The sequence below is a fragment of the Bufo gargarizans genome, chromosome 6, assembly GCF_014858855.1.
Source record: "Bufo gargarizans isolate SCDJY-AF-19 chromosome 6, ASM1485885v1, whole genome shotgun sequence".
In the NCBI taxonomy this organism is placed as follows: Eukaryota; Metazoa; Chordata; class Amphibia; order Anura; family Bufonidae; genus Bufo; species Bufo gargarizans.
Genome location: NC_058085.1, coordinates 148962502 through 148990421, shown reverse-complemented (window position 1 = coordinate 148990421; position 27920 = coordinate 148962502). Strand labels below are relative to the sequence as shown.

Below are 27920 nucleotides of genomic sequence, written 5' to 3'. Positions count from 1 at the left end.
AACCCTGTACGCATGCGTAGTGCGCCCTGAAGAAGCCGCTCTCCCTCCTGCTGTCAGTCCGGGCTGCCCTTTTTGCTACGTATTTCCGGTGTCTCTTCTCTTTTACAAGCTAGTGTCCAAGGCCCCGGACCGGGAGAAGAGGAGGAGTCGCCGCCACAGCCGCTGCCACCGGGTACGAAAGGGGAGAAGCGGAGAGACGGAAGGAGGTAATGTGGTCTGTGGAGGCGGATGTTGGTGGCGGAACATGATCGGCGAGACAAACGCTGGGGAGGCCGCATACAGCAGGGCCGGGTCTAATAAGACGTGGCCACACTGGGATCCAGCCATAGTCATATCAGGCAGATGTATGGAGTTGAGGCCACCACATCCTGCTACAGGGCAGGGACCTTACAATGGCTGTAGACCCATACTGGTGATCAGTGTGTATGTGCTTATAAGACCATCGCCTGTGACCAGTGGGGAAATTTGGAAGCTATAAGACCTTTGCTGATTTTTTTTTCTGATGTGTTATCTGTTGGCACCGTGGTTGTGTAGGACTATGTGGGCATTGTAGATCTTAAGCCCAGCCGACGTTCCACCATCAGAATAATTCGCTATGGTACACTTGTCTTGATCGTAGGAAAATATACATTTCTGGGGAAAATGTTCCACATTTTGGGGTCTGATCATCGTCCCGTCTTGAGGTCCACAGTTGCTGTAGTCCTAGTGAACCTATCGACAGGACTGAGCCATCTGGATGAGGCATTTTCTTGATGTCCTCAAAGTGCCGAAGTGTCATACTTGAGAAGCCACCATATTTCCGGACCACCAGATTGTAGTGGGCGAATAGTGTCTAGTAGTTGTGCCTCTGTAAAATGGCCAATTCTAAAGAGTATTGTCCTCATGATGGGTAGTAGTCCTCAGTGGTGTATAAACGTCTTCTACAAAGTCACAGTCTGGATTACGTTAATTGTTGACCCATATCCAGGTGATACTTGACATAGCTCAGCAGAAGATACTGTTGGCATCATGTGGGCGTTATTTCTTTGTAGGCATATGGTAAATGTATTCTGGTAGTAATTTTTCATGTTCAGTCATTAATTATGATTGGAATATGAAAGCTGCTTTGGGATGTTCAGCAGAAATTATTTCTTCAAGATCTGGAATGCCACACAGAGATAGAAGCAAGGATTCATAGGCTGAGCTCCTACTTGTCACCATTGTACTTGTGGGTATTGACTTGGGTCAAAACCTGTACCCCACAGCATGGTTCACGTTCTGGCTCCCGACCCCACCCTTGGATGATTTTTGGAAGGGTTGTTTTGTCAAAAAAAAAAAACAATGACTGTTTGGAGTTCAGCGCTGGATTGCTTCTCATCAGGACACAGTAGTAGGCAGAACTTTCTACAAGACAGATTGGATCTTCAAGAGATGATGTTTGGTTTATACTCGTACACACTTAGTGAAGAGGACAAAGCCTGATGAGATGCTTCTTTTGGAGGTTTTCCTGTAACAAGATGTTTTGGGATCAAGCCTTAAAGGGAACCTGTCACTGGGATTTGGGTTATAGAGCTGAGGACATGGGTTGCTAGATGGCTGCTAGCACATCCGCAATATACAGTCCCCATAGCTCTGTGTGCTTTTATTGTGTAAAAAAAACGACTTGATGCATATGCAAATTAACCCGAGAGGAGTCCTGTACGTGAGATGAGTCAGGGATAGGACTCATCTCAGGTTAATTTGCATATGTATCAAATCGTTTTTTTGACACAGTAAAGGCACACAGAGATATGGGGACTGGGTATTGCGGATGTGCTAGTGGCGATCTAGCAACCCATGTCCTCAGCTCTATACCCAAAATCCTGGTGACAGGTTCCCTTTAAGTTTTGAATAAGGTGTGGACAACAAGAACTTAAAGGGGTTGTCCAGGTTCAGAGCTGAACCCGGACATACCCTTATTTTCACCCCGGCAGCCCCCCTGAGCCTAGCATCGGAGCATCTCATGCTCCGATGCGCTCCAGTGCCCTGCGCTAGATCGCGCAGGGCACAGGCTCTTGTGTTTTCAATAACACACTGCCGGGCGGTAACTTCCGCCCAGCAGTGTGTTCGGTGACGTCACCGGCTCTGAGGGGCGGGCTTTAGCTCTGCCCTAGCCGTTTTACTGGCTAGGGCAGAGCTAAATCCCGCCCATCAGTGCCGGTGACGTCACCGGGGTTCCTGTCAGCCCCATAGAGAGCCCGGTACGTCACCGGAACTCAGAAAAATGCCTTTGCCCTGTGCAATTTAGCGCAGGGCAAAGGAGAGCATCGGAGCATGAACTGCTCCGATGCTCATGTGAGGGGGGCTGCCTGGGTGAAAATGGAGGGATGTCCAGGTTCAGCTCTGAACCTGGACAACCCCTTTAACAGGGATGTCTCCTCAAAGACCATGGTGGCCTCACTAGGATATTCCACCAGTGTCTAATAAGTGGTAGTTCTCCATGTTGTTTCCTGTTGTCTACATTTTCCCAGGGTGGCCACATGGACAGCAGGATAGAAGAGAAGTACTGGTAATTTTAAATTTTACTAAAATTAGATTTCTGATGTAGATCTTTTTCATCCCCTGGTTAGGATTTACTTTGTCATTGAACCTTTTCCTTATAGAATCCATTGCTGTGCTGGACCCTCATGGTTTTATGGTGTTCTAAGCTTGGTTCTGTAGGACCACAGAGGTTCTGGGTTATGGATGTATTATAGCCATCTGATATTGGGCTGTGCATTTCAGTTCAGGCTTCCTTTCGTATTCTTTTATTTATTTTTTTGCCAAAAACCGGAACATATCCCAAAAGGAATATAGCAAATATTCTTTGAATCGCATGAACATGGTTGTATTTCGAGTTTTTGACACGGGATCCATAATTTGTCTCCATGCCTCTGATTTTACACAAATTTTTTTTTTTCTCTTGCTATGTGCAGGAAGATATCTACCTTCGAACTCTGTATAAGGGAGAATACAGTGTCTTGTGGAACTGTGCAGATTGCATATGTTTCCATTGTATGGACTTGTACACGCTCACCTGTGCAGGGTCCATACATGAGACATGGAGCTAATGCTCCACAGAACTTGTATAGATTTTATATTAGTGAGTATTATTCATTTGCAGTTGAAGCAAAGCCATGACCACGGATGCACTGAGTGTGCTGCTGCATGGTGCTTTCATAGAACACCATATACTGGAGAAATTCTGATACAGTATCCAACAGAACCAAAGTCTCCCTGTGAGATTGGAGGCATGCCATGGTACACTATGGCCCCATAGACTTACATATGCGCTATAATGCGGCTCCATACAACTGTAAGGTGGTTTCACAATCATTTTTTTTTTTTATACTATTTTTTTCAAAGCAGCAACTGTTGTGGAACTTTTTCATGCCTCTTTTTGAGCCAAAGGCAGCAGTAGATTTAAACGGTATGGGAAATATAAAGGAAGGTCCCTCTAGATCCAAAACTCATGGATCAAAAGTTGCTTCTTTTTCTCAACGCAGTTGCCTTGGCTGTATCCCTATTCAGTGGGACTTGTCCGTGGGTTGTGGTCTTCTTAAAGGGATTCTGTCACCTCCCCTAAGGCAAAAAACGATTTAAAAGCAGCCATGCAGCACAGCTTACCTGGATTAGGCTGTGCTGTTCTATCTTGAAATCCGTCCAGCAGTTACTGCAAAAAACGAGTTTGATCAATAAGGAAATGCGTCCTGAAGGTGCCCAGAGGGGCGTTTTTTTCTTCTGAGAGAGCCCAGTACCGCCCCTCTTTCAGTGCCCAGCCCGCCTTCCTAGTACTTTCTAACCGCCGCCCCCAGCCTGCCACAGCCTCCCCTCCCTCTCCTCCCCCTCCCTCACGCCGAACGAAGTCTCGCACAGGCGCAGTAACCACTGAGGGCTGCGCCTGTGCGATCATCAGGAGACTGAGGGCGGCAGCTTCATCTTCGTCACTGGGCATGCGCCGAGCCCAGTGACGTCCGATATTAGCTCTTTCCCTCAGTCAGTCTTGTAGGAAGCGCAGAGGATTGCCGATCGCTGCTGCACCCTGCGCTTTCTCCAGTCTGCCTGCCACAGTGAAGACGGCCAGCGATTTCTTTCCCCACCCTCCCTTCAGGAAAGAAATAAGTATTTGTTGGGGCGAATTAGGTATTATTATATTAAGTAAAGGCAGGCAGACTGGAGAAAGCGCAGGGTGCAGCAGCCGATCGGCAATCCTCTGCGCTTCCTACCAGGCTGACTGAGGGAAAGAGCTAACATCGGACGTCACTGGGCTCGGCGCATGCCCAGTGACGAAGATGAAGCTGCCGCCCTCAGTCTCCTGATGATCGCACAGGCGCAGCCCTCAGTGGTTACTGCGCCTGTGCGAGACTTCGTTCGGCGTGAGGGAGGGGGAGGAGAGGGATGGGAGGCTGTGGCAGGCTGGGGGCGGCGGTTAGGAAGTACAAGGAAGGCGGGCTGGGCACTGAAAGAGGGGCGGTACTGGGCTCTCTCAGAAGAAAAAAACGCCCCTCTGGGCACCTTCAGGACGCATTTCCTTATTGATCAAACTCGTTTTTTGAAGTAACTGCTGGACGGATTTCAAGATAGAACAGCACAGCCTAATCCAGGTAAGCTGTGCTGCATGGCTGCTTTTAAATCGTTTTTTGCCTTAGGGGAGGTGACAGAATCCCTTTAATGTCCATGCCAAGGAAAACAGATCCTTGGTGCAGTTTGGAAAACTGTGGAAATAATCCAGGCCCCCATGGAAGGCATTGCAGACTCCCCTTGAAATGGGAAATCTGCAGACAAATCCGCCGTGTGAACAAAGCCTAAGGTTGTACAGAGCTGTAAGACAAGTAATGTGCGTGAGATGTAAGATGAGTATTTAGATCTTTGGCTCATATCGGGTCAGAATCGCAAGAACAAATGTAAGCCAGGCCCTACACTATAATTGTGATGCAAATAATTATGGACTACTCATGTGGTGGCTTGAACACGTCGAGTTGTATGTGCGAGTGCTTAGTGTAACCTTATATCTATTGCTCCTTAAGCTCAAGCACATGATGTCTTATTAATCAAGTCAAGGTTTTAGGGCGGTATTGTGAGACGGTGCTGGACAAACCCCAGGAACCACAAAGCCACTGCTTAAAATCTGCTATTGATCTTTTGGAGTATTTTCTGGTGTAGGTTCTTATTCTTGTACCTGCCAATAATCGGGGCACATGTTCATTAAGCCAATTGGTGGCCCATCGAAACACCCCACCAACCAGCCAACAAAGGGGGCAAACGGTCTTTAGTAAAGTTGCGATTTTTTCTTTATTATACAGTCTACTTTCTCTGTGGTTCTCCTTTTTTAGACAGTCCCTACTTTTTAGAAGGGCCCTTTGATTATGATTGTGTCTGCACGCAGGAACCCCCAGTGATCAGCTGTAATTTGTGGGCAAATGTGGCAGCAAATCCAGTTTCTCTACAGCGCCTCTGCTGGGGATATGAAGCATTACAGAATGCTAGTTCGTCAATGAGTTGGTAATGCAGGAGAGGACAAGTCCTCCAGACTGAGAGACACTCTTTATAACTGTTCTCCGCTCTTGCCAAAAGGGTTCTGAAAAGGGGACCCTCCTCTGTTATCTCAGAATTCCCTAAAAGGGTATATGAAAATGGGTTTTCTAAATAAGGCAACCTCTTTAAGGGGTTTATCCAGGGCCACTTCTGGAATGGTGTACCGAACATCGGGTTACAACCCGCAGTGCGTGCTCGAGTCTGAATCTCTTGCCACAGTGCTAGTGAGAGTTTCAGACATGCGCTGCAGATTCTGATGCCAGGCTAGGATCATGTGCACAATGTATGGCACAGTGATCATGGAAGTGGCCTTTGCAGGGGATGATGGCACAAACCGGATAACCCCTTTAAGAGAATCATTGTTTCCATTTTTCGTATGTTGCTACTCGGGTTTGCCATCTTTCCGTTGGGTAGACCAAGGATGTACAGGTTTCATGTCAGGTGAAGGGTGGTGCAATTTGGTGTGGGGACTGCAGGTGTGTTAGGCAGACAGCAATTGACTACAGAAAAACTGAGGCCCACCACAGAAACTTTTTCTGTGGCGGTTCTTTTTTTTTTTTTTTTTTTTTTTTTTTAGAACGAGAGCTTTTTGGGTGCCAGATGCAACTGTATGACATCTGTCATACGTTGGGAAAGTGTTCCTTCAGCATAATATGGGCAGCTTTAATGGCTTATCTTTCAGATGCCCTGGATAGTATGGGGGGGGGGGGCGGGGCGGGCAAGTGGCTGTATTCAGGCAAGGGCCACGCTTTTTTAAGCAAATACAAGTGCCGGCTCCTTGCGGTCACTGTAGTGTAGGTTGGCGATAGCAGTGGTTCGGCCGGGAACACGAATATGCCAAGTCCTGCAGACACTCAGCATGTACTAAGAGACTTTAATCCTGCCTAAAGCCTTATTCGGCCATCAGTGAATCACAGACACGGGCTGTCTGTGTTCTCCATGTACAGCACACATACGATTTTATTGTGTTCACACATCCGTTCTCTACCACGGTCCGTGGTTACACCATGAAACATGCCCTATTTTTTTTGTTTGTGTTTATGGATCCTTGACGCTCATTATAGTCTATGGTTCTGTGAAAAATAGTCGCAACACAAATGGCATCTATGTTTCACGCGTGGTTGCTAGATGGTGGTCTGCAAATTAATTTTTACTTCTGTGGAATACGGAGGGCAAAAATCGGACACCAGATTTTTAACGGATGAACCACGGACCATGTCACGAATGTCATCACGGATATGTCATTTGGGAGTAAAAGAGAAGTAGTTGGCTCAACAGAATGGGTGCCCAACCGGGCTTCAGCAAGTAATGAAATATGCACATCTTTAACGTGTAATACATATCGGTGATTGATTAATGAGATTTTATTGCTTTATTTTTAATTTTTTTGCCATCACAGGATAAGGGCTCATGCACATAAACATATATTCTTTCCGTGTCCGTTACTGTTTTTTTTTTTTTTTTTTTTGCGCAGATCATATAAGGAACCATGCATTTCGATGGGTCCGCCCAAAAAAACGGAAGTTACTCTGTGTGCATTCTGTTTTCGTATGTCCGTATTTCCATTCCGCAAAAAAAAATAGAACATGTCCTGTTATTGTCCGCATTACGGACAAGAATAGTACTGTTCTATCAGGGGCCTAGCTGCTCCATTCCGCAAAATACGAAATGCACACGGATGTCATTATATTTTTTTGTTTGCGGATCTGTTTTTTGCGGACCGCAGAATACATACAGTTGTGTGCATGAGCCCTAACTCCTTCAAATATTATCTATAAATGTAATTGTCCAATCTGCATACACGTGACCTTAAAAGGGTTATCCAGGAAAAGATATTAATGACATCATCAATATCAGATCGGCAGTGGTTCAACACCTCCATCAGCGCCTCCGCCTCTTCCTCAGCCGGTGACATCACTGTACATCAGTCACATGGCCGAGTCGCAGCTCAGTTCCATTCAAGTCGATGAGGCTGAGCTGCAATACCAAGCGCTGCCACTACACGATGTACAGCGCTGTCCTTGGAAAGCTGTGTAGCGTTCGCCAGAGCTCCGGTAAGCGCAGCGGCTCCCTGAAACAGCTTATTAGCGGGGGTACCGGGACTTGGACCCCCGCTGATGTGATAAAGATGACCTATCCTGTGGATAAGTCTTTATTTATTTAGTTTTCTAGGATAACCCCTTTAAGGGTACAATCACACTGTCGGGATTCCTGATGCAGTTTTGGAAACCAAAATCCGGGAGTGGATCATCAACTATAAAGGACAGATATGTCTTCCCCCCCCTTTTTTGAATCCACTCCTGGTTTTGGCTTTCATCACTGCATGCAGAAACCTGACCGTGTGGCCGTCCCCTTAGGCACAATACATCCATTTCCATAGCACGCATTGTGCAGATGGGTCCTATGTAGGCAAACCATCCCTGTGCTGTAATTGTGGCTGGTCTGCAATGTCTCCAGTGTAAACGGGCGAAGGAAATGTTAACCTTTCTGCGTGTATCTCAGTGAATTCATACAAGAAATGTAACCGGATACTAATCCTGGTGAATGCGCCACATCAGATTTCAGCTCCGGGTTATCAGCTACTGTATACAGTTCTACAATGTGTCCCATTCATCAGCTGCTAGACATCCGGATACACACCGTCTTGTGCAGGTGTCCATCTGTAATCTAAAGAGCGGTTATGATAACGTCCTGGTATTGGACTCCGTTCACACTTGCGCTAGTTCCTTCCCATCAGGTTTCCACTGCTCTTTGAGTGAATAGTGTAGCATGCGGCACCGTGCTATCCAGGACAAAAAATACAACTCGATGGACAAATGAAATGTCATTGGGGTTAATGAAAAAGGTCAGGGATCCTATAAAAAAAAAAAAAAATAAGCAGTACGCTAATGTGAATGAGCCTAAATATTACACCTATTGCCAAACTGAAGCGTTGTGTAATTGTATGATGGGATGCCCATGGTATGGAGATGAAATCCAAGACTGTTAGGGCTCGTACAGACGAGCAAGTGTGGAACGAAAGGCACCCGGACTACACTGCTCCACTATAGTCAATGCGCCAATTCACATGTCCAGAAAATGGCGGCGCGCACCATTTTGGTCTAGTTTTCATGCAAGACTCGCCCATTTGAGTGAATGGGTCCGTGAGGAAAAAGGATTCCTCCACTGACACTGTGTAGTCTGACTTTTTTTTTATTTTTATTTTATGCATCTAGATTGAGCACAGATGAGTTTTATATAGTTCGTGTGAATTAAATGGGTTGTCTCACTTCAGCAAGTGGCATTTATTATGTAGACAAAGTTAATACAAGGCACTTACTAATGTATTGTGATTGTCCATATTGCCTCCTTTGCTGGCTGGATTCATTTTTTCCATACACTGCTAGTTATATGCACATTATACACCCTGCAATCCAGTATCTGTGGCCGTGCTTGCACACTATAGGAAAAAGAACTAGGCCAATGTGTGGTCATGGGCCACCAGAGAGGCTGACGCTTTTTCGTGTGGTGTGCAAGCACGACCACCACTGATGGTTTTGAGGGTGGTCTGTAACCATGGAAACGAGTAGTGTATATAATGTGATGGAAAAATGAATCCAGTCAGCAAAGCAGGCAATATGGACAATCACAATACATTAGTAAGTGGCTTGTATTAACTGCATCTACATGATAAATGCCACTTGCTGAAGTGAGACAACCCCTTTAATCTGTATGGAGGAGCAGTTGTGGATTGAAAAGGGGTTCGTCAGCAGTTTTGACACTTTAAAACATCCGTGTCGATGGGAAGAGCAGTTGAAGAATATTTTTGGGCGCTGTCATATCACGGTTTCAGACAGTCCTTCTGCAACCACAAGTGCTCTGGAGGGGTTCTTGTTATGTCCCGGGCTCTGTGCTGAACGCTTCCAATTCCTTTACCTCTGCTTTGAGTGACAGCTCCAGCATCCAGTCAGGAGACCACTAGAGCCAATCGGAGGGGTTGAGGAGCGTTTAGCGCAGACAAGAGAGCTCCGGGCACTGACCCTCAGCACTTGCCATGGAACCTGCATATGACAGTGCACATAGCTTCAGCTGCTCTTCTAGTCACCTCTGTAGAGCTGTCAGCAGTTGTGAGGGGTCAGAACCGCTGTCAGACTCTGTGATGGTATGCTCACACGTGGCATAAACACTGCAGATTTACATGCAGCAATGGGCATGAGATTTTAAGAAATCTGCAAGGCTTGACCCACAGTGCGGCTCTCCTTCCGTCTGCTTCAACTATACAGCCAAAATCTGCATTACAAACGCTAGTTAGTTTTAAAAGTTTATTCCCCCCCCCCCCCCCCCTGTATTTCAAAAACACATAAAAAGTGCAAATAAAAAAAAAACCTTAAAAATAACATACTATGTGAACATGGTCTAAAGTAATAAACACTAGCGGCGTGACTGATCTTATACGGGACTCTCCACTTCACGTTCCACATGCAGAACACGTATAAGACATTGTAAATTCTTTGCTTTAGGCCTGTTGCATGCGAATGTTGTGTACCCGTGGCCGTATTGCGGCCCGTGTGCACTCCTCATCATGGATGAGGACCCATTCACGGATATGTGGATCGGAAGCACTACGGAGTGCTTCTATGGTATTTCTGTCAATGCCTCCGCACCGCAAAAAAATAGAACTTGTTCTATTTTTTTATTTTGCGGTGCGGACTGATAACGGACCCATTCAAGTTGAATGGGCCTTGATATGTCCCGGCTGCCACATGGATGTTGCCTATGCATTGGGGGCCGCAAATTGTGGTCCCCAATGCACAGAACGGATGCACAACGTTCGTGTGCAAGAGACCTTGCTTGCATTGTACCGAGCTCAAGTTCCAGAATGTACGTTTTTTTTTTTTTTTTTTTTTTTTTTTTGTTTGTTTGTTTTTTGTCTTGGGCTACTTTCACACTCGCTTTTGGTGCGGATCCGTCATGGCTCTGCACAGACGGATCCGTTCAGATAATACAACCGTCTGCATCCGTTCAGAACGGATACGTTTGTATTATCTTTAACATTTCATCTCTGTTCCGCTTTGGGGGCGGACACCAAAACGTTGCTTGCAGAGCTTTGGTGTCCGTCTGACAAAACTGAACCAAACAGATCCGTCCTGGCACAAAATGTAGGTCAACGGGGACAGATCCGTTTTCGCTGACACAATAGTGTCCATAGAATGGAGATGGAACGGAGCCAAACTGATGCATTCTGAGCGGGTCCTTTTTTATTCAGAATGCATTAAGGGCAAAACTGATCCGTTTTGAACCGCTTGTGAGATCCCCGAACGGATCTCGCAAACGGAAACCAAAACACCAGTGTGAAAGTAGCCTTATCCGTTTATATGACAAAGGTGAATTCTGACTTTTGCTGGTCTCCCATTTCAGGAAAACAGGTCATAGCGAGAATACATATAAGTGATTTACTACATCTATTCAAAAAGAATAAGGTGGGGGGGGGGGACAATTTTAAAAGTCGCAGTCCCTGTGTTTGCTACTTTTTAAAGCCCCACTGCAACACCATCTCCACTTTCAGACTAAGGGGCATGGTGAGGGCAGGGCCATCGGGCCCCGCACATTTATCTCCATTCATGGCAGTTTACTGGAATGAAGAATGAAGACAAAAATGGAATGAAGACAAAAATGTACGACAGCCAGGAGCGGGAAAGTGTGTCCGTCCAGGGTGGACCTACCCTAACCCTGCTTTCACACCTGAGCGTTTCCCAAACGCGCATCAAACGCGCGTTTTTTGTAATAGTAAACGCGCATTTGACGCGCGTTTGTGTCATTGACTGCAGTGTCCTATGGCCACAAACGCGCGTCAAAACGCCCCAAAGAAGCTCAAGTACTTGTTTGAGCGTCGGGCGTTTTACAGCGCGATCGTACGCGCTGTAAAACGCCCAGGTGAGAACCATTCCCATAGGGAAGCATTGCTTTTCATGTGTTGAGCGTTTTACAGCGCGTTTGAACACGCTGTAAAACGCTCAGGTGTGAACTTAGGGTAAAGTCCTTGTAACGTCACATAACTTTTTGTATACCTTTTTTTTTTTTTTTTGTTTTTATTGGAATTCTGCCTGGATCCTGCGCTGGTTTTGGCTGTCCTACACATTAGCCGTATCATGCTTGCTTAGAGCCGTTCATGCGAGTTCAACCATTTCGGTAATGTTTTCTGGATTTGTTGAGTCATTGTGCAATAAAGGTCCTGTGTGGAGTTAAACTGTGGCAAATGCCAAAAGCACAGGGATTGCTTGCTTATCCCTCAGTGTAGTCAGACGCTGCATGAAGGTTTTTTTCACCCAGATCCACGCTACGTTTCTTAAGGTTTGTGGTTTTTAGAATCTTTTTTTTTTTTTTCTTGTATGGTAATAGAAATCCTCTCTGTGGAGAAAGCAGCAGTCTGATGGGGCCGTGTTGCAGAAGCAATGCAAGAGGGGCTCAGAAAGGGTTAAGGCAGTGAGACTCCTCACAGATCCCTCACCGCTCCTGTTCCCCTCAAAACACCGGCAGTGGTGGCATATCTAGTGTGATGAGACCAAAGGAATGGGAGCGGTGGACAGTCAGGGAGTTGAGTATTGGTTCTTTTATTTTCTTGACCACCACCACCACGAGCCCGTTCACACAGCGAGTATTCCGCGCGGGTGCAATGCGTGATGCGAACGCATTGCGCCTGCACTGAATCCGGACCCTTTCATTTCAATAGGGCTGTGTACATGAGTGTTTTTCACGCATCACTTGTGCGTTGCTTGAAAATCGCAGCATGTTCTATATTCTGTGTTTTTTCACGCAACGCTGGCCCCGTAGAAGTGAATGGGGCTGCGTAAAAATCGCATCCGCAAGCAAGTGCAGATGCGATGCGTTTTTCACGGATGGCTGCTAAGATGTTGTTTGTATACCTTCAGTTTTTATTGCGCGTGCAACAACTGAATGCGAACGCATTCAAAACTGAATGAACTTGCTTGCGAAATCGCGCATTTTTCACTGAAAGCAACCGGACCTAATCCGCTCACACTCTGTTTTAGAGATGATTGCTGGGCTGCACCTATGTTTGCTGGCAGGGTCAGGTGCGGCCAGCAGTTTGTGGTAACCTCAGTGCAGAACTCGTGACTCAAGCCACATATGTAATAATACCCTAAAATGATAAGCCAAATCCATCATTTCACTTAAAGGGATTGTCCTGCCTTGTAGCTGGCAACCCCTGGGTTCTTCCCCTGACCATATAAAAAAACAGCACATTCCTGCCGCTGCTCTACTGTATTTGCGGCCCCTTCTGGTCCCCTTCTGTGAGCACTGTGGCCAATCACAACCCTCACTAGTCACAGCGACTCCAGCAGTACACCACTGATGAGGCCTTTGATTGGGACCAAGCCATCTCCTGGTCCTGCAGTGGTTGGGACCGCAGATAGGAAGGTGTGTGTGTGTGTGTGTGTGTGTGTGTGTGTGTGTGTGGTGTGTGTGTGTTTTTTTTTTTTTTTTTTTTTTTTTTTTTTTTTTTATGTTCAGGGGGAGTACCCTAGGTGTTGTCGGGTGCAAGGCCGGATTACCCCTTTTGACTATATCGTCAGCTCAGTGATTGGTTGAAAAGTCCCCAAACACTAGCAAGTGTCCGTGCCTTAAAGAGGACCTTTCATGGGTCCAGACATTATGAAATAACTAGCAGGTTATGTAGGGCACTGTGCAGGGATGTAATATTGCTTACTAGTTTGTCTGGGTGCCACTCCGTTCGCCCGCTGTGCACCCCCGTTCACGTTTCCCATCTGGTATGCTAATAGCATCGGTACAGGTAGGAGGAGACGCCAGGGTTTCTCAATGGACGTCTCCTTCTCACTGGCTGTGCCGCAATCCAATCGCAGCGCAGAGTGTCACAGCCAGGGAGAAAAAAAAGGTCAGCTTCTCCCTGGCTGTGACTGGAGCGCGCTACAGCCAGTGAGAAGGAGACGCCCATTGATAGACCCTGGCGTCGTCTCCTCCCTGTACCGATGCTATTAGCATACCAGACGGGAAACGTGAACGGGGGTGCACAGCGGGCAAACAAAGCGGCGCCTAGACAAACTAGTAAGCAATATTACATCCCTACATAGCCTGCTAGTTATTTCATAATGTCTGGACCCATGAAAGGTCCTCTGTAAAGCGGTTGTCCCACAAAAAATATTCAACGTTTTTTCAAACCAGCGCCTGAACTTTTTGTAACTGCACAAAATTAAAACATTTAGTAAAGCTGCTGAGTGATTCACTGAAATTTATCTGTGTTGCGCCCTTTTTCTAAAATCACTGTCCAGCTTGCTGAGGTTGACACCCATGCTCATTTCCATCCTTCAACTGCCCCCAGCTGCAGCAGAAAGGACACACCTCCTGAGCTGACAGCTTGAAATAATTCTAGCAGGACAGTTGCAACAATGAATGGGCAGATCTCCGGATCAATGTGAGGTACAGGGCTGGTTCCAACTTGTTAGATATTTTCATGTACTATATGATTTCTGATGTCCATTATTTTTTACCTTACTCATGGGATAACCCCTTTAAAATGAAAGCGGGGTGGGTAAGTAGGTGCTGCTCAGTGAGGTAATTTGTAAACCGCTCCTATTTATCAGCTGCGGCTGTGCCGATGACAAATCCCTTCACCTCATTTTCCTCGTATTGCTGCCCAAGAGCCCAGCTGGTATGAAATCCTTACTCTGGTTGGTATTTACCAGAGGCTGCAGCATATAGTTTTTACTTGCGACACCATGTCTACCTGTCCTTTTTTCAAACGTCCGTGATGACATCCGGGTCAAGCTGGTCAGTGGTTTTTCTGTTAAGGATCCATGTTTGGTCCGTGTTCCAAAGGCACTGTTAGGCTGGAAATTAATTTCAAATCATATTCTACCAACCATCTGTGGAAACCACAGACCAAACATGGATAGCGTCCATGTTGTGTCCTTGGTTTATACGGACTCGTAGACTGATGTACATGAGGGATGCGTAATCACAGGCCAAAATAGGGCTTGCTTCCAAGGGGCCAACACGAACCCACGCTCCGTGAAAAACCGCTGATGTGTGAATGCACGCATTAAAGTCAGTGGAGACCATGGACCTCCATGATTCACTCAAGTCAGCGGGTGACCATGGTTCCCATCTACATTCACCGACCAGTCCTGTAGTAGGATATGGCATGGAAATTGTCCCAGCCCGATACGGGGCATCATGATTGGTATTGCTGATTTGGCTTATAATTTGAACTTCATCGGAGGGTGTAGGGCGGGAGCCGGTAGGACAAGGTAAACTGTTTAATGCTGCCGCCATGTGAATGAAGCGGTGGCAATTGTGTGCTCTCTGATGTGCGCAGAGATTCAGCATGAGTCATTTCACAAGTACACGCGGGTGTCACATAACAGTCATTTGCAGTCAGCAGTATCTGCACATGCTAATTTTACGCCGGCCTTGTTTGTGTCTCTGATGCAGCAGGTGACTAGAAACCAGTGCTGTCAGCATCCCAGTACTCGCCATATGGAGGACCGTGAGCAAAACATTGACTTTACAGCTGATCCCTTAGGTTCCCCTGAGGGGGAATCGCAACGACAGGTCGCCTTCACTCCTTCAGGATTTAACTTTGCACTTAACATTATTATTTTTTTGTGGCAAACCACATTTCTATAAATTATGCCGCCATATCAGAACTTATTTCATGTGTGATATCGCTAGCTCTCCAGTGATATCCAGAAAAGATTCTAAAATCTCCATCAAAGCTACTTATAAGGGGCTGTTCACATCACATTGTAGTAGGGTGGCCACTGGCTTCACCCTAGAAAGCCGGACCGGCCCAAACCACTCCCACAATGACCCAAACCACATAAAGCCACGCCCAATGCCAGTGAAGCCATGCCCCCACCATCGCCTGGAAAAAGCACGGGGGAGGAGAGGGAAGAACTTTGTGAATGGAAGGTAAACGGGGGCAGCTGGGGCGCTTCTCTTCCCCTCAGTCATCCACAGGGAGCCATATCTGCGGCTCTAGTGACTGACTGGGGGTGAGAGAAGCCTCGGTCAGTTGCTGCAGCTTACGCTCAGACAGCACAATGCTGCTGTCTGAGACGTGAGCTACTGAAAAGGAGGACATCCCTGTGTCCGTCCAGGCACTGCGCCGGACGGAGGACAGGGAGCCTGAAAACCGGACTGTCCGGCCTAAAACCGGACGTCTGGCCACCCTACATTGTAGCCTTCCGCTGAGCTTTCCACCAGAAAACGAAATTCAGACTTATCGCTCTGTGGATCTATTCACTTTAGTGAGGCCAATGGAGTCCAAAAGATTAAAGTTTGCTCCCCTTCTTCCTTTTTTTTTTTTTTTTTTTTTTAAGGGCACAATAGTGCGGTTTTATTTATTGTATAAGAAAATGTTATGCAACTTTATTGCATCATACCATTTTTATTTATTTTTTTCCTTTTTGTACCATTTCCACAATCCGTTCTCATTCTTGCCATTTTCATTCAGAGGCTGAAACCAAGTTGATCTAGTGCTGTCCACAGCAGCAGTTTGCTATAGTGTAGGAGAGTAGACCGCCCTCCTGTGAGCTAACACGGCAGCAATCACTTGGTAGCTCCCACCTACAATTATATTGTATCATACAGCTGCTGTTCGAAGGCACTAAGGACAGATTTTCAGTAGCTGAGTTTTTTTTTTTTTTTCTGATCACTTACAGCAAGCAGTGATCTTGAAAAAGCATTAAGGGTGTATTAGACACCCCAATCACACAGATTGTTGTTGGGAGGGTAGCGTTCCTCCCGGAAATCGCCTGCTTGCTTGCTTTGGAGACCTCTGCTATTACATGCATCTCCTCAGCAACATGGGGAGGAGCAATCGCTATGCCATCTGCTGGCAGCAGATCATAATTAGCATATTCTGCTGCCAGCAAATCCTGATCTTTCCGCGTGCTGAAAGATCTGAATTGCTCGATGATCATGCAATCAGCGACAATATTAGACTGCCAGATGATCGCCGACGAGCGATACTACAAACAGTACAAAGTGCATTAGAAAGTTGCAGAACTTTTCTTCATATGGGTACGTCCACATGAGGCATAACAAGGCGGAAACACCCCCCCACAGTTTTGGCTGTGGATCTGCAGGAAAATATGTATGTCTTTTTTGATTCTCATTTTGCTGCAGAATTGCCACAGATTTCACCCTCTACATTGCAAAGGGTGAAATCCAGAGGGTAAAAACGTGGCATAAATTGGCAAACTGCATATCTGCGCTCCAGGTCACTTTCTCCATGCATGTGGAGGACAGCTGTTTAAAGGGGTTCTTCAGAAGTAATTTTAAAATTGCGGTCAGCAACCTGTCCTAGAATGTGAGGAGGACTGGTTGCCACCACTTGCAGAGCTGTCTAGGGTGGTTAGGGTCGGGGCACCTCTCTACAGTAGATGGTAATGATGTGATCCTGCCTATGATATGCCATCATGGCTCAGCAGCCAATATGTATTATATGCAGGTGCCAGAACGTAGTGGGTAATGGCCGTTAAAAATGTGCCCATTGATTTCAGTGGGGACTGTCTAGCCATGGAAACGGACAAAAATAGGACATGTCCTATTTTTTTTTACGACAGCTATTCACCAACTCTTTAAAAAAATAAAAATGCCAGTGTGAATAGCGCCATAGACCTCTTAGTGGCCAAACATGGTGGGAAGACCCCCTTATATACCCTGTCTGGGCTCAGCTTTCTTCCACTCTGATTCTTTCTTTTTCTGCTTTCCCCCAGGACACAGATTCAGAAATGTCTTTCATACTTGAGTGGTTATATAACGGCTTCAGCAGTGTCCTGCAGTTTTTAGGTGAGTATTTAGGGGTCATCTTTTATGTTCTCTGTGGGCATTGATTGCCCGTTCTGTATCTGCATTTTCTTACTTCTTGTTCATTTTCTTGCAGGATTATACAAGAAGTGTGGGAAACTAGTATTTTTAGGCTTGGACAATGCTGGTAAAACCACGCTGCTACACATGCTGAAGGATGACCGGCTTGGCCAGCACGTCCCCACACTACATCCAAGTAAGCATTCTAGAAATCTTCCGCTGTGCAGATGTCAATTGCTGGTTGTTCCGTATGAAGCATTTGATGCATCATATTAGAGTAAGGCCTCAGGCACATGCCCGTTAGTGTTTACCCCAAAACGCAGATCCCAGCCGTCTGCATGCCGACATTTTCATTTTCATTTCAGTAGAAGTGTCCTATCCTTGTCCGCAAAAAGGTGAAGGATAGAACAAGCTCTATCTTTTTTGCAGGGCCGAATGTGTGGATGCAGGCAGCACACGGTGTGCTGTCAACATCTTGAGCAGCCCCATTGAAATGAATGAGCCTGCATCTGATCTGCAAAAAAAATGCAGAACAGATGCGGTCGTGTACATGAGGCCCGCATGAGGCCCTAATGGGGAGGACACAGACATGGAAAGCAATGATTACAAAAGGGCTGCTACTCTGACCCCTGTGTAGATGCACAGTCATCACCCTCTGAACAGGTGCAATGTTGGAAGTATTTCAGTTTTATGTTATTGTGAAATTGTCTTGCAGAAATACAAAATATCATGTTTCTAGAAAAGAGAGCAGCTTACTCACCTATGTCAGGTCTACCTATGTCAACATTTAGTTTGACACAGGTCATGTGGGTGATGCAGGTCCCCCCTCACCTGACGGGTCTGGTTCAGTAACTACTTGTACTCCCCATGTAATAACAATTCTGGAGCACCTATTCTTATGACTCTACAGTGTGCCATTCCTCTACTATTCCTACAAAAAGTTTATGAAGTCTGCGGTAAAGGTCCTACTGTGTGCCTAGTTGTCGGCGGCACAGCCTAATATTGGCAGAACCCAATCTGGTAACACCCAGTTGGACATGCTGGCAGTTCATTCAGGAACTACAGGGAATAAAAGGAATGGCACAGCATAGCATTATATGCAAAAAATGCTCCATTATTATTAGTAATAGTTAGTGACAGGCATGTTGTTGTTGTTGTTGTTGTTCTCTCTAAAATTTCTGCTCTTTTTAAGCTCTCTTTCCCAGTTGGACAGTCTTATCAGAGACTCTCACAACTTAACTACTGAGCTCGGAAGGAGCAGAGATATAAATGTATAATAAATTACATGTTATGCTGAATACTTCTCAGTGTAACTACACATCAATCTGCTCAGCTCCTCCTGCTCTATAACTTGCTGCCTGCAGATTGCCTTGCATTTTCATAGTGACAGGTCCTGTGGCGTTTTGCCATATAAGGCTCCATTCACACGTCCGTAATAATGGTTCCGCATCCATGCCGCAAATTGCGGCATGGATGCGGATAGCACACAGTGTGCTGTCCGCATCCGCATTTCCAGAGCTCGCCACTGATCTTCCAGTCCGCGGCTCCGGGGAAAAAATAGAACATGTCCTATTCTTGTCCGCAAGAATAGGCAGTTCTATGGGGGTGCCGGCCGGGTGTATTGTGGATCTGCAATGCACTACAGACGTGTGAAGGGACCCTAATGCACACTATTCCCTCATTCAGCTGGCTACTGATGTATGCTCTACATCCGACTACAAGCTGCATTAACTACCAGCTTGTATTTTGCTGATGCCAGAGACGGGGAATTTGAAGATTTTTATACATTCATTGAAGTAGTTTTGTAAATGGTCTTAATAGAAAAATTCCAGTCATTTTGTGCCTACCGCTCCTGTACTGGCATATATCTGTGGCAACAAACTAGAAACAAACTCTTTGTAGTCTGATCCTGCGGTTACGGCATCCTTTTGGCCCATGGACACGACCGTAAGTTTGGTCTGCATCCGTGGCAGATCGGATGCAGACCCTTTCATTTCAACGGGGCACACCGTGTGTTGTCCACATCCATTCTGTGGCCCCGTACCATTTCTTATTTCTATTGAAGTGAAAAAGAAAATGACTACTTGTGCATGAGCCCTTCATCTGTCTTACTTGCAGAGTTTTGAAAAGTTGGCAAGAAGAATGTGACAGGTGGATGGCAATTTAAATGCAGGATCAGACTACACTGGGTTTGTAGTCTGTTACCATGGAGATGTTTAAATGCGCATAGCAGCTGCAAACACAAAACAATAGGACGTTTTTGTGTTTGGAGTAATAAAAAAGATTTCTATGTTTGTGAACGTTAGACGACAATATGGTCATCACTGTTGTTTTCTTGGTAGTGAATTACCAAGTAGTGAAGGAAGGAGTTTTACGTCTCCATTCAGCACCCAGAGAAAGCTGCAGTGTCTTCCAGCAGCTGCTCATATTCCACACACAGCTACATTTAGCCCTGTTCTATACTTGGATGTTCGGAGAGATCACATTGATAGTGTACTAGACATAGGATATAGAGGGATTAAAGGAGCAGCGCAGGATCTTGGATACAGAGAAATGAAAGATCTGCTGATGGCTATGGCTCACGTGCCTCTGTTTATGTCGTACTAAAGGGGTCTTGCTGAAGGTGTCATACAATTTCTATTGCGTGAGCTATTATAATAGATCTAGCTAAACTTAAAGGGGTTATCCCATCATAGACAATGGGGGCCTATCTCTAGGATATGCCCCATTGTCTGATAGGTGTGGGACCCGCACCTACAAGCAGAAACGGAGCGGAGAAACTTGAGGAGGGCGCACTGCGCATGCGCAGTCGCCCCCCCATTCATTTCTATGGAGCCGCCGAAAATAGCTGAGCACTGGCTCTGCTATTTCCGTCGGCCCAGTAGAAATGAATGGGAGCGGTGGCCACGCATGCGCGGTACGCTCCCATTCACTTCAATGGGAGAGGCGGGGAGCTGCGCCTGGTGGTGGACGGACGGGGTCCTCCAGCCACAACTCTCCCCGGCTCCGTTCTCCTTGTAGGTTCGGGTCCCAGCGGTGGGACCCGCACCTATCAGACAATGGGGGCATATCCTAGCGATATGCCCCCATTGTCTAAGATGGGATAACCCCTTTAAAGGGATTAGATTCAAAAGGATCAGTCTGCAATATAGAACTGGTAAGTACTTACCTGGCACATCCTGTGCTGCCACTCTCTTATTCTTCCCACCATGCTCTATATTTACCTGGGTGCAGTGGAGATGTTGACGACACGCTACCACTGCACACAGTCACTGGGCAAAGCTGTGCACCAAAGCTGTCAGCTGTCATATTTGCTCACACTGCTGAGAAAATGTTATGCAAATCAGCCTTTTAGGAGCAACTAGGGCGTTGCCATTACACCTAGAGGCTCCACTCGTTCTGCCGCACCCGCAGATGCCTTCAGCTGCCAAGCGCACATGCAACAGGTCAGACAGTTTCATAGGTACAAATCTGCTGACAGATGCCCTTTAAAATTCTGCTGCGCTCCTTGCTGCATTGTGGGAGCTCAGATGACGGTTACAGAGTTAAGCCTTTTGGTCAGATGAACCAAACCATAATGGAGCTGCTATGAATAGCGAAACGGAATAAGGGTACTTTCACACTAGCGTTTTTTTCTTTTCCGGCACTGAGTTCTGTCCTAGGGGCTCAATACCGGAAAAGAACTGATCAGTTTTATCCCCATGCATTCTGAATGGAGAGAAATCCTTTCAGGATGTCTTCAGCTCAGTCACTGAACTGGTGTTTTGGACGGAGGAAATACTGCAGCATGCGGCTGTATTATCTCCGTCCAAAATTCCAGATCGCCAGATCCCGTATTAATTTCCATTGAAATGTATTGATGCCGGATCCGGCATTAAAAATACTGCAATGCTGGACCTGTGAAAAAAATATATAACTGATCCATTTCTCCAGATGACATCCGGAGATACGGATCCGTTCTTGCAATGCATTTGTAAGACAGATCCCCATCCGGATCAGTCTACAAATGCTGTCCGTTTTCATGCAGATTGCCAGATCCGGCAGGCAGTTCAGGCGACAGAACTGCTTGCCGGATCACTCTGCTGCAAGTGTAAAAGTAGCCTAACTTAAAAGCATCATAAGAACAATAAAGCATATGATTTACTAAGGGGGTCAATCTGCGACTTCTCCCCACTCACACCAGCTCTTAAAAATGGGCGTAGCGGGGAAGGGGACGGGCTGCAGAAAATAGGAAGTTGTCTTACAAGATGCACCAAAGTTATGTAGAGGCCAGCGCCGATCCTCCGAGGGTTATTAGGACTGGTGTGTCTAATTTTTATATGCTTTTCAACTGTAAACCTTTTTTAGAGGTGGAACTTTTCTTTTAGGGCCCATTCACATGACTGTGTCCACTTTACAGTCCTCAATTTGTGCATCTGCAAAACACAGATACCGGTCGTGTGTGTCCCTCACTGTCCACCCTATGTTAGAAATGCCTATTCTTGTCCACAAAACTGTCAAGAATAGGACATGTTTGTTTTGTTTGCGGGGCCGCGTAACAGACATACAGATGCAGGCAGCACGCGGTGTGCTGTCCACATCTTTTGCGGCCCCTTTGAAATGAATTGGTCCACATCTAATCCACATTTTTGGCAGATTGGGTGCAGGCCAAAAGAAGTCTTGTGAATGGACCCTAAGTAGACAGTTATCAGGGAGGAAGCATTGCAGCGATCTCGTCCACTGTATGGGGACTACAGATGGCTGCTGCTATCGCGCGTCCTCATACAGAATCATTGTTTCTGGGCAGCAGATCCTGTTCACACAGCACAATCTGCTGCCCAGAAATGATTGAGGTGTCTGCATGAAGGATGAAGTCCCTCAATTACACAAGCGGATTATCGGAAACGACTTGGGAGCAATAATCTGCCTGACAATTGGGCAGTGTAAATGCACCTGAAGTAATGAAAATGCTGTTGAAAGGGGAATTCAGCTTTACCTGTTCCTTTGTGTAATCTCATGCTACGTATTTTACAGTATAGCCCTTTTATCTTTACAGCTTCAGAAGAATTGACGATTGCTGGAATGACTTTCACAACTTTTGACCTTGGTGGACATGAACAAGGTGGGCATTCTTTGTCGCACACATTTGTCCATTATCAGACACTTGAGAGAGATTAAAGGGGTTGTGCTACCATTTAAAATGCTATTTTAATATAATTCAGCATCAAAAGTGAGATGTTTGCTTTTACTTTATTATAGTGGCAACCCTTGGTGTTTAATCAGTATAGTAGTGTGCACTTCCACTTTCTGAGGTGGTCGCACACATGCAGTTCCCTCCTTCAACTGCCACCAGCTATATCTACTGTTAGAAGCTTTGATAGTTACAGGGGGAGAGCTGCAGCAGAAAAGACACACCCACTGAGCTGTGGTGGGGAGAGAGCTGCAGCAGAAAAGACACACCCACTGAGCTGTGGTGGGGAGAGAGCTGCAGCAGAAAAGACACACCCACTGAGCTGTGGTGGGCAGAGAGCTGCAGCAGAAAAGACACACCCACTGAGCTGTGGTGGGGAGAGAGCTGCAGCAGAAAAGACACACCCACTGAGCTGTGGTGGGGAGAGAGCTGCAGCAGAAAAGACACACCCACTGAGCTGTGGTGGGGAGAGAGCTGCAGCAGAAGGGGGACATTCCCAACTCCCCCCGCCCCATCTCTCCCGAGCGCCCAGCCTGAAATAAATTTAGCAGAACAATTAGAGATCTCTGGATCCATATGAGGTGCAAGGCTGGTTCTAGCTTCGTTAGAAAGAGATTATCATGTACTATATGATGTCTGATTTTCAATCCTGGCACCTTTAAACCATGCTACATTCAGGAGCCTCTAGTTCAACCCCCAGAACCTGTAATGTAGCTCTATGGAGTAAGCAGGAATATGGCTTTGTAGAGAACCTTTCAGCATCAGTAGAGGCATTGATTCCATTTAGTGATTTTTAACTTATGGCCCTGTAAGACGTTGGGGTAGATTCAAGGAAATCTTGCAGCGGAATACAGTAGCAGCGGAGTGGATGAGAATTGAACTGCAGATTTCACTTTCATTATAGATGGGCGAAATCCATTCCGAATCCATAGAATATACGTAGATATTTTAGCTGTGGATTTACTACAGATTAGCAGCAAGATCTGCTGGCAGAATTTAAGTGGAGTTCTCCATGGCTGTTTTAATAACTGCGTTCAGTCTCAGCCTTATCTCGATGCAGGTGCCATTGCACAATAAGAATATAAAATTGCAATGCACTTTTCATCTTAATTGTTTATTCCTTAGCTCGGCGTGTTTGGAAGAACTACTTACCAGCAATCAATGGAATTGTGTTTCTTGTGGACTGTGCAGACACTTCCCGCCTTATGGAGTCCAAAGTGGAGCTCAATGTAAGATATTGCAATTCACACAAATAATTACATACCAAAGAAGTCATAAATACCAAAAAGTGCACCAATAATGAGAAGTAATTCTATATGAACCCTTTCTATAAAAACTATTACTGACCTAGAGCAACTTTTCTGAAGTTAAAGTACTCTATATAGTAATTTAAAGGCATCTGAAGACCGGCCATAATGGTTGGCTGAATGCTTATTTGAACCAATGGCTATCTCTCCTGACCTAGCCAAGCATGCAAATGAACTGAATGGGGACAGAGAAGAAAGCTGCTGCAGGAGACCCTTGATGGTGGCTGAAATCCATAAGGGAAGTTGGGAGATCCCCATACGTATAAGGTCGTCCAGTTCCACCAAAATGGACAGGTTTAGCCAGCATTTTTCTAACGTGTATTAACAGTTTAAAGGCTATGTACACCGGGCATGTTTATATTATTGCATCTTACTCATTTTGAGCTAAAAATATATATTTTTCAATTAATCTTTCATTATAAAATGTTGAACCCTCTTCTTTGTACAGCCTTGAGATTCTCTAGTAGCAGCCTCTGTATTTTGATTGTGCTCCATCAGGCAGCTCAGCTGACAGTTCTTATCTTATTGATATTTACCGGATTAATGTTTATGATCTTTTAGTAATTTTAAAGATAAAGGGGGTCATTTATTAAGACCGGTGTTTTAGACTCCGGCCTCTACATAACTGGCGCATCCAGCGCCAGTCTAAATGTAAGCCACCTTCATTGCTGTCTTACATTTTGACCATTTTTCTATGCCTAAAAGGCATAGAAAATGATAAATTAGACAGGCCAGTTTCCTTTTTTGCCCACTTTTTTAAACTTGGCGTAAGCGGGGGAAAAGTCACAGATTGCAGCACAGATATCCATTGCACCACAATTTGCGCCTGAAATAAGTCTAATATAGGCGTATTTCAGGATAATAAATGACTCCCGACATTTTTAGATGACCAGCACAAAGTGAAAGTAAGATTCACACAAACAGTTAACCCTTTGTGACAGAACGGCTGAATATTTTTAAGAAAGACCCACAGAAATTTTTGTTTAGCCCCAAATGAGTAAAATGCAATAAAAAAATAAAAAAAATCCTGCAGAAGGTGTACATAGCCTTTAAGTCTGGTCCACCCACTAAACAACCCTTTCATGTTGCCACTCCCGCAAACCCTTGCTTTCTCAGGCGAGACAATTTGGTGTATAAGAGGCTCACCAGTAAATGAATTGGAGACACTGTAACGTGGTGTTACAGATCTCCTGTGACTGAATTCTCTGACCTGCACCAAAGGATAATGACTTATGATGCTGTATGTTCCTGTCTGACTGCAGGTCTACTGTCTTGTACTCGCATAAAGCCATGAGTACAGTTCAGTAGCCCTGTGGTCAGGCAAGAGCTCACAGCATCATAAGTCATGATGATGTGAGTTCAGGTCAGAGGAAAACTGTTTAGTCCAGGAAATGCGGCCATCGCACAAAGCGAGATTCCTGGACCCAACACGCTTGTGTAAAACTGGCCCTAGGCTAGTGAAAGAGAACCCACACCCCCTTAATTTGGAGTATCTCCATTCTTATATAAACACCATAATGACATCATCTGACATCAGAAAATTGCAAAGACTGTATTTACCCTTTTTTAGGCTAGTCTTACACTAGCCCTAAACAATTCCAATAGGCTATTATGGTAAAGGAACAGCCTGCCGGAGTTAATCATATCCGGCCAAGCCAGAACCCATAATGGGACCCGGCAGGAATCTGGCCTGTTTCCGGCATTAGTGCCGGGATTTGGCCAGACAAAAAAAAAACGCTGCTTGATGTGACTTTTGTCCGGTCGAATCTCGGCACGAATGCTGGAAACAGGCCAGATTCCCCGCCGGTTCCAATTAGATCCAGTGGGGCCTGGCAGTGCTGCATCAGTTTGTCTGTGCTGGATTCGATGACCTTTGGCAGGCCGTTCCCCCTACCAGAACAAATAACAGTAAATTTATGAGGGATAACCTTGGTCATGACTCCATTACAGTAGATGGGTGATCAGGTGCCTGGCATAGGCAGCCTCACATCCATAGCATTGTAGTAGATACTAGGATGAGACCAACATTGGGCATAGGCATTGTCATCTTACTGGATTGACGCCGTTCATTATCCGTAGGCGTATATTAGCGATATTGTAAGAGTTTGTTTTCTCATTGCAGGCTCTCATGACAGATGAAACAATATCAAATGTGCCAATCCTTATCCTCGGTAATAAAATTGACAGAGCCGACGCGATCAGTGAAGAGCGACTGAGAGAAATATTCGGACTTTATGGTCAAACCACAGGAAAAGTAATGACATACTTATTGTGTTTCGCGGCCAGGACATCCCTGTTTGACTTTGTTGATTTACCCCTTATTAGCAGTTGATTATGGAGGGTCTCACTGCTCATCTGTAATGTAAATGTATGTTCACCACTCCAAACATAGTAGGGATTTGTGGAACTCAATGGACGTCCATCGTTTTCACTAGATGCCTACATACTGGACAGGCCTCTTACCCTGGTTTCACACCTAAGCGTTCGCAAACGCGCGTTTTACGCGCGATTTTGTTGCGCGTATTTATGGCGTTTTTTTGTAATAGTAAACGCGCCGTTTTGGGTGATTGGACAGCAGTGTTGTCCAAAGAGTCTATGGCCCAAACGGGCCCAAAAAAGCCCTGTACTTGTTTGAGCGTCGGGAGTTTTACAGCGCGTTCAAACGCGCGTTAAAACGCGGAAAATGTGAACCAGCCCCATAGGGAAGATTGGTTTTCATGTGTTGCGCGTTTTAAAGCGCGTAGGAATTGCGGACCCGGAAGTAAGAAATGTATGGGTCCACAATTCCGTTCCGCAAAATGCGGAATGGAATTGCGGATGTGTAAATGGAGCCTTAGCTAATAATCGGATATCCCGAGTGGGTTACTCCTCAGTTTCCTGTGCAGACAACCCCTGTAAGGTTATTGCCGTATTATACTTCATGCTTGTAACTGATCTATCCTTCCATCTGCAGGGTAACGTGCCACTGAAGGATCTAAACGCCCGTCCCATGGAAGTGTTTATGTGCAGTGTGCTCAAGAGGCAAGGCTATGGCGAGGGCTTCCGCTGGCTCTCACAGTATATTGACTGAAACTTTTTCCCCCCTCTTCTCCAATTGTTCCCTTTGAAACCACAAGAAAACCAACAAAACCAGATTATAGAGAGTTCAACTCCTCCGGACTTGATCCAGACGGACTTTCTCAGTGTGGGGTAGACTCACGAAGGCAGTGATTAACACATGCAACAACCAGGAGTCTTGTGGGGCACCCCTCCTCTGATCATGAGTCAAATCAAAAGAAAACCATTCTATTTTTAAGGAACGTGTCAGCCGAAGCAGTGACCCTCCCTGTTTTATTTGTTTTTTGGGCTTTTTTTTTTTTTTTTTTTTTTTTTTTTTTTTTTCCTTTTAAAGTAGTTTACTTGGTCCAGAGTTAACTTTTTTGGTTTTTGTTTTTTTTAAATCTATTTAATGCTATTTACATTTATCACTAAATACTGATCCACGTATCATAACCTTAGACGTCCACAATAAACATAGTTTTTGGGCTGGCCTGCTCTCTAACAATGAATTTGCTGTAGAAATTTGGCTAATATGTATCTAGAGCATGGATTAGACACCATGAGATATTTACATTTTGTGGTTTCCTTTCTTCTTCTTTTTTTTTTTTTTTTTTTCTTTTTTTTTCTTTCACTTGTGTGAAGTGAAAAGTGCCCTTTGAAGCAAAGGTATTGCCGAGGCTTCATGTCTTCACTGCCCTTTTAGATTGATGTTTGTGGCAATTATGCTCACTGCAACCTGAGCATTGTGTCTGGTGTCATTTATTAGTCTAATATCAACTCTCACTACAACGTGTTCAAAGGGCCTTCTGGAAGTCAACAGGTTTTGATACACCTTTGTTTTGTTTTTGTTTTTTTATCCCTCCCAGACCTGAGAGTACTAACAGCCGGAAGGAGATATGTAAAAAATGTCTATACACAGTATACATCATATTTTCTCAAGTTATTATTTTAGTTGCGTTTTAAATACCAATGGGTTGTCCAGTTCCCACTTTGCAACATATATAGAATTTGCAATAAAGTAAAAACACTCAGATATTACTTGT

The 27920-nt window shown here is 45.4% G+C and overlaps 1 protein-coding gene across 1 annotated transcript; it reads left to right on the top strand.

Annotated features, from left to right (window-relative positions):
* Positions 1–50: 50 nt before the first annotated feature.
* Positions 51–27910, top strand: SAR1A (secretion associated Ras related GTPase 1A). The gene is made up of 7 exons (XM_044298769.1): positions 51–206; positions 17271–17343; positions 17438–17557; positions 22397–22462; positions 23657–23760; positions 25961–26092; positions 26792–27910. The coding sequence occupies exons 2-7, from the start codon at positions 17286–17288 to the stop codon at positions 26906–26908; spliced, it is 597 nt and encodes a 198-aa protein (XP_044154704.1). The 5' UTR covers positions 51–206; positions 17271–17285; the 3' UTR covers positions 26909–27910.
* The last annotated feature ends 10 nt before the right edge of the window (positions 27911–27920 follow it).

Excerpts from the sequence above, each read along its gene's own strand:
- SAR1A (XM_044298769.1), top strand. The coding sequence starts at position 17,286 with ATGTCTTTCATACTTGAGTGGTTATATAACGGCTTCAGCAGTGTCCTG. Across the intron at positions 17,558-22,396 it reads CGTCCCCACACTACATCCAA|CTTCAGAAGAATTGACGATT; the intron begins GTAAGCATTCTA and ends TTATCTTTACAG. Across the intron at positions 26,093-26,791 it reads ATGGTCAAACCACAGGAAAA|GGTAACGTGCCACTGAAGGA; the intron begins GTAATGACATAC and ends TTCCATCTGCAG.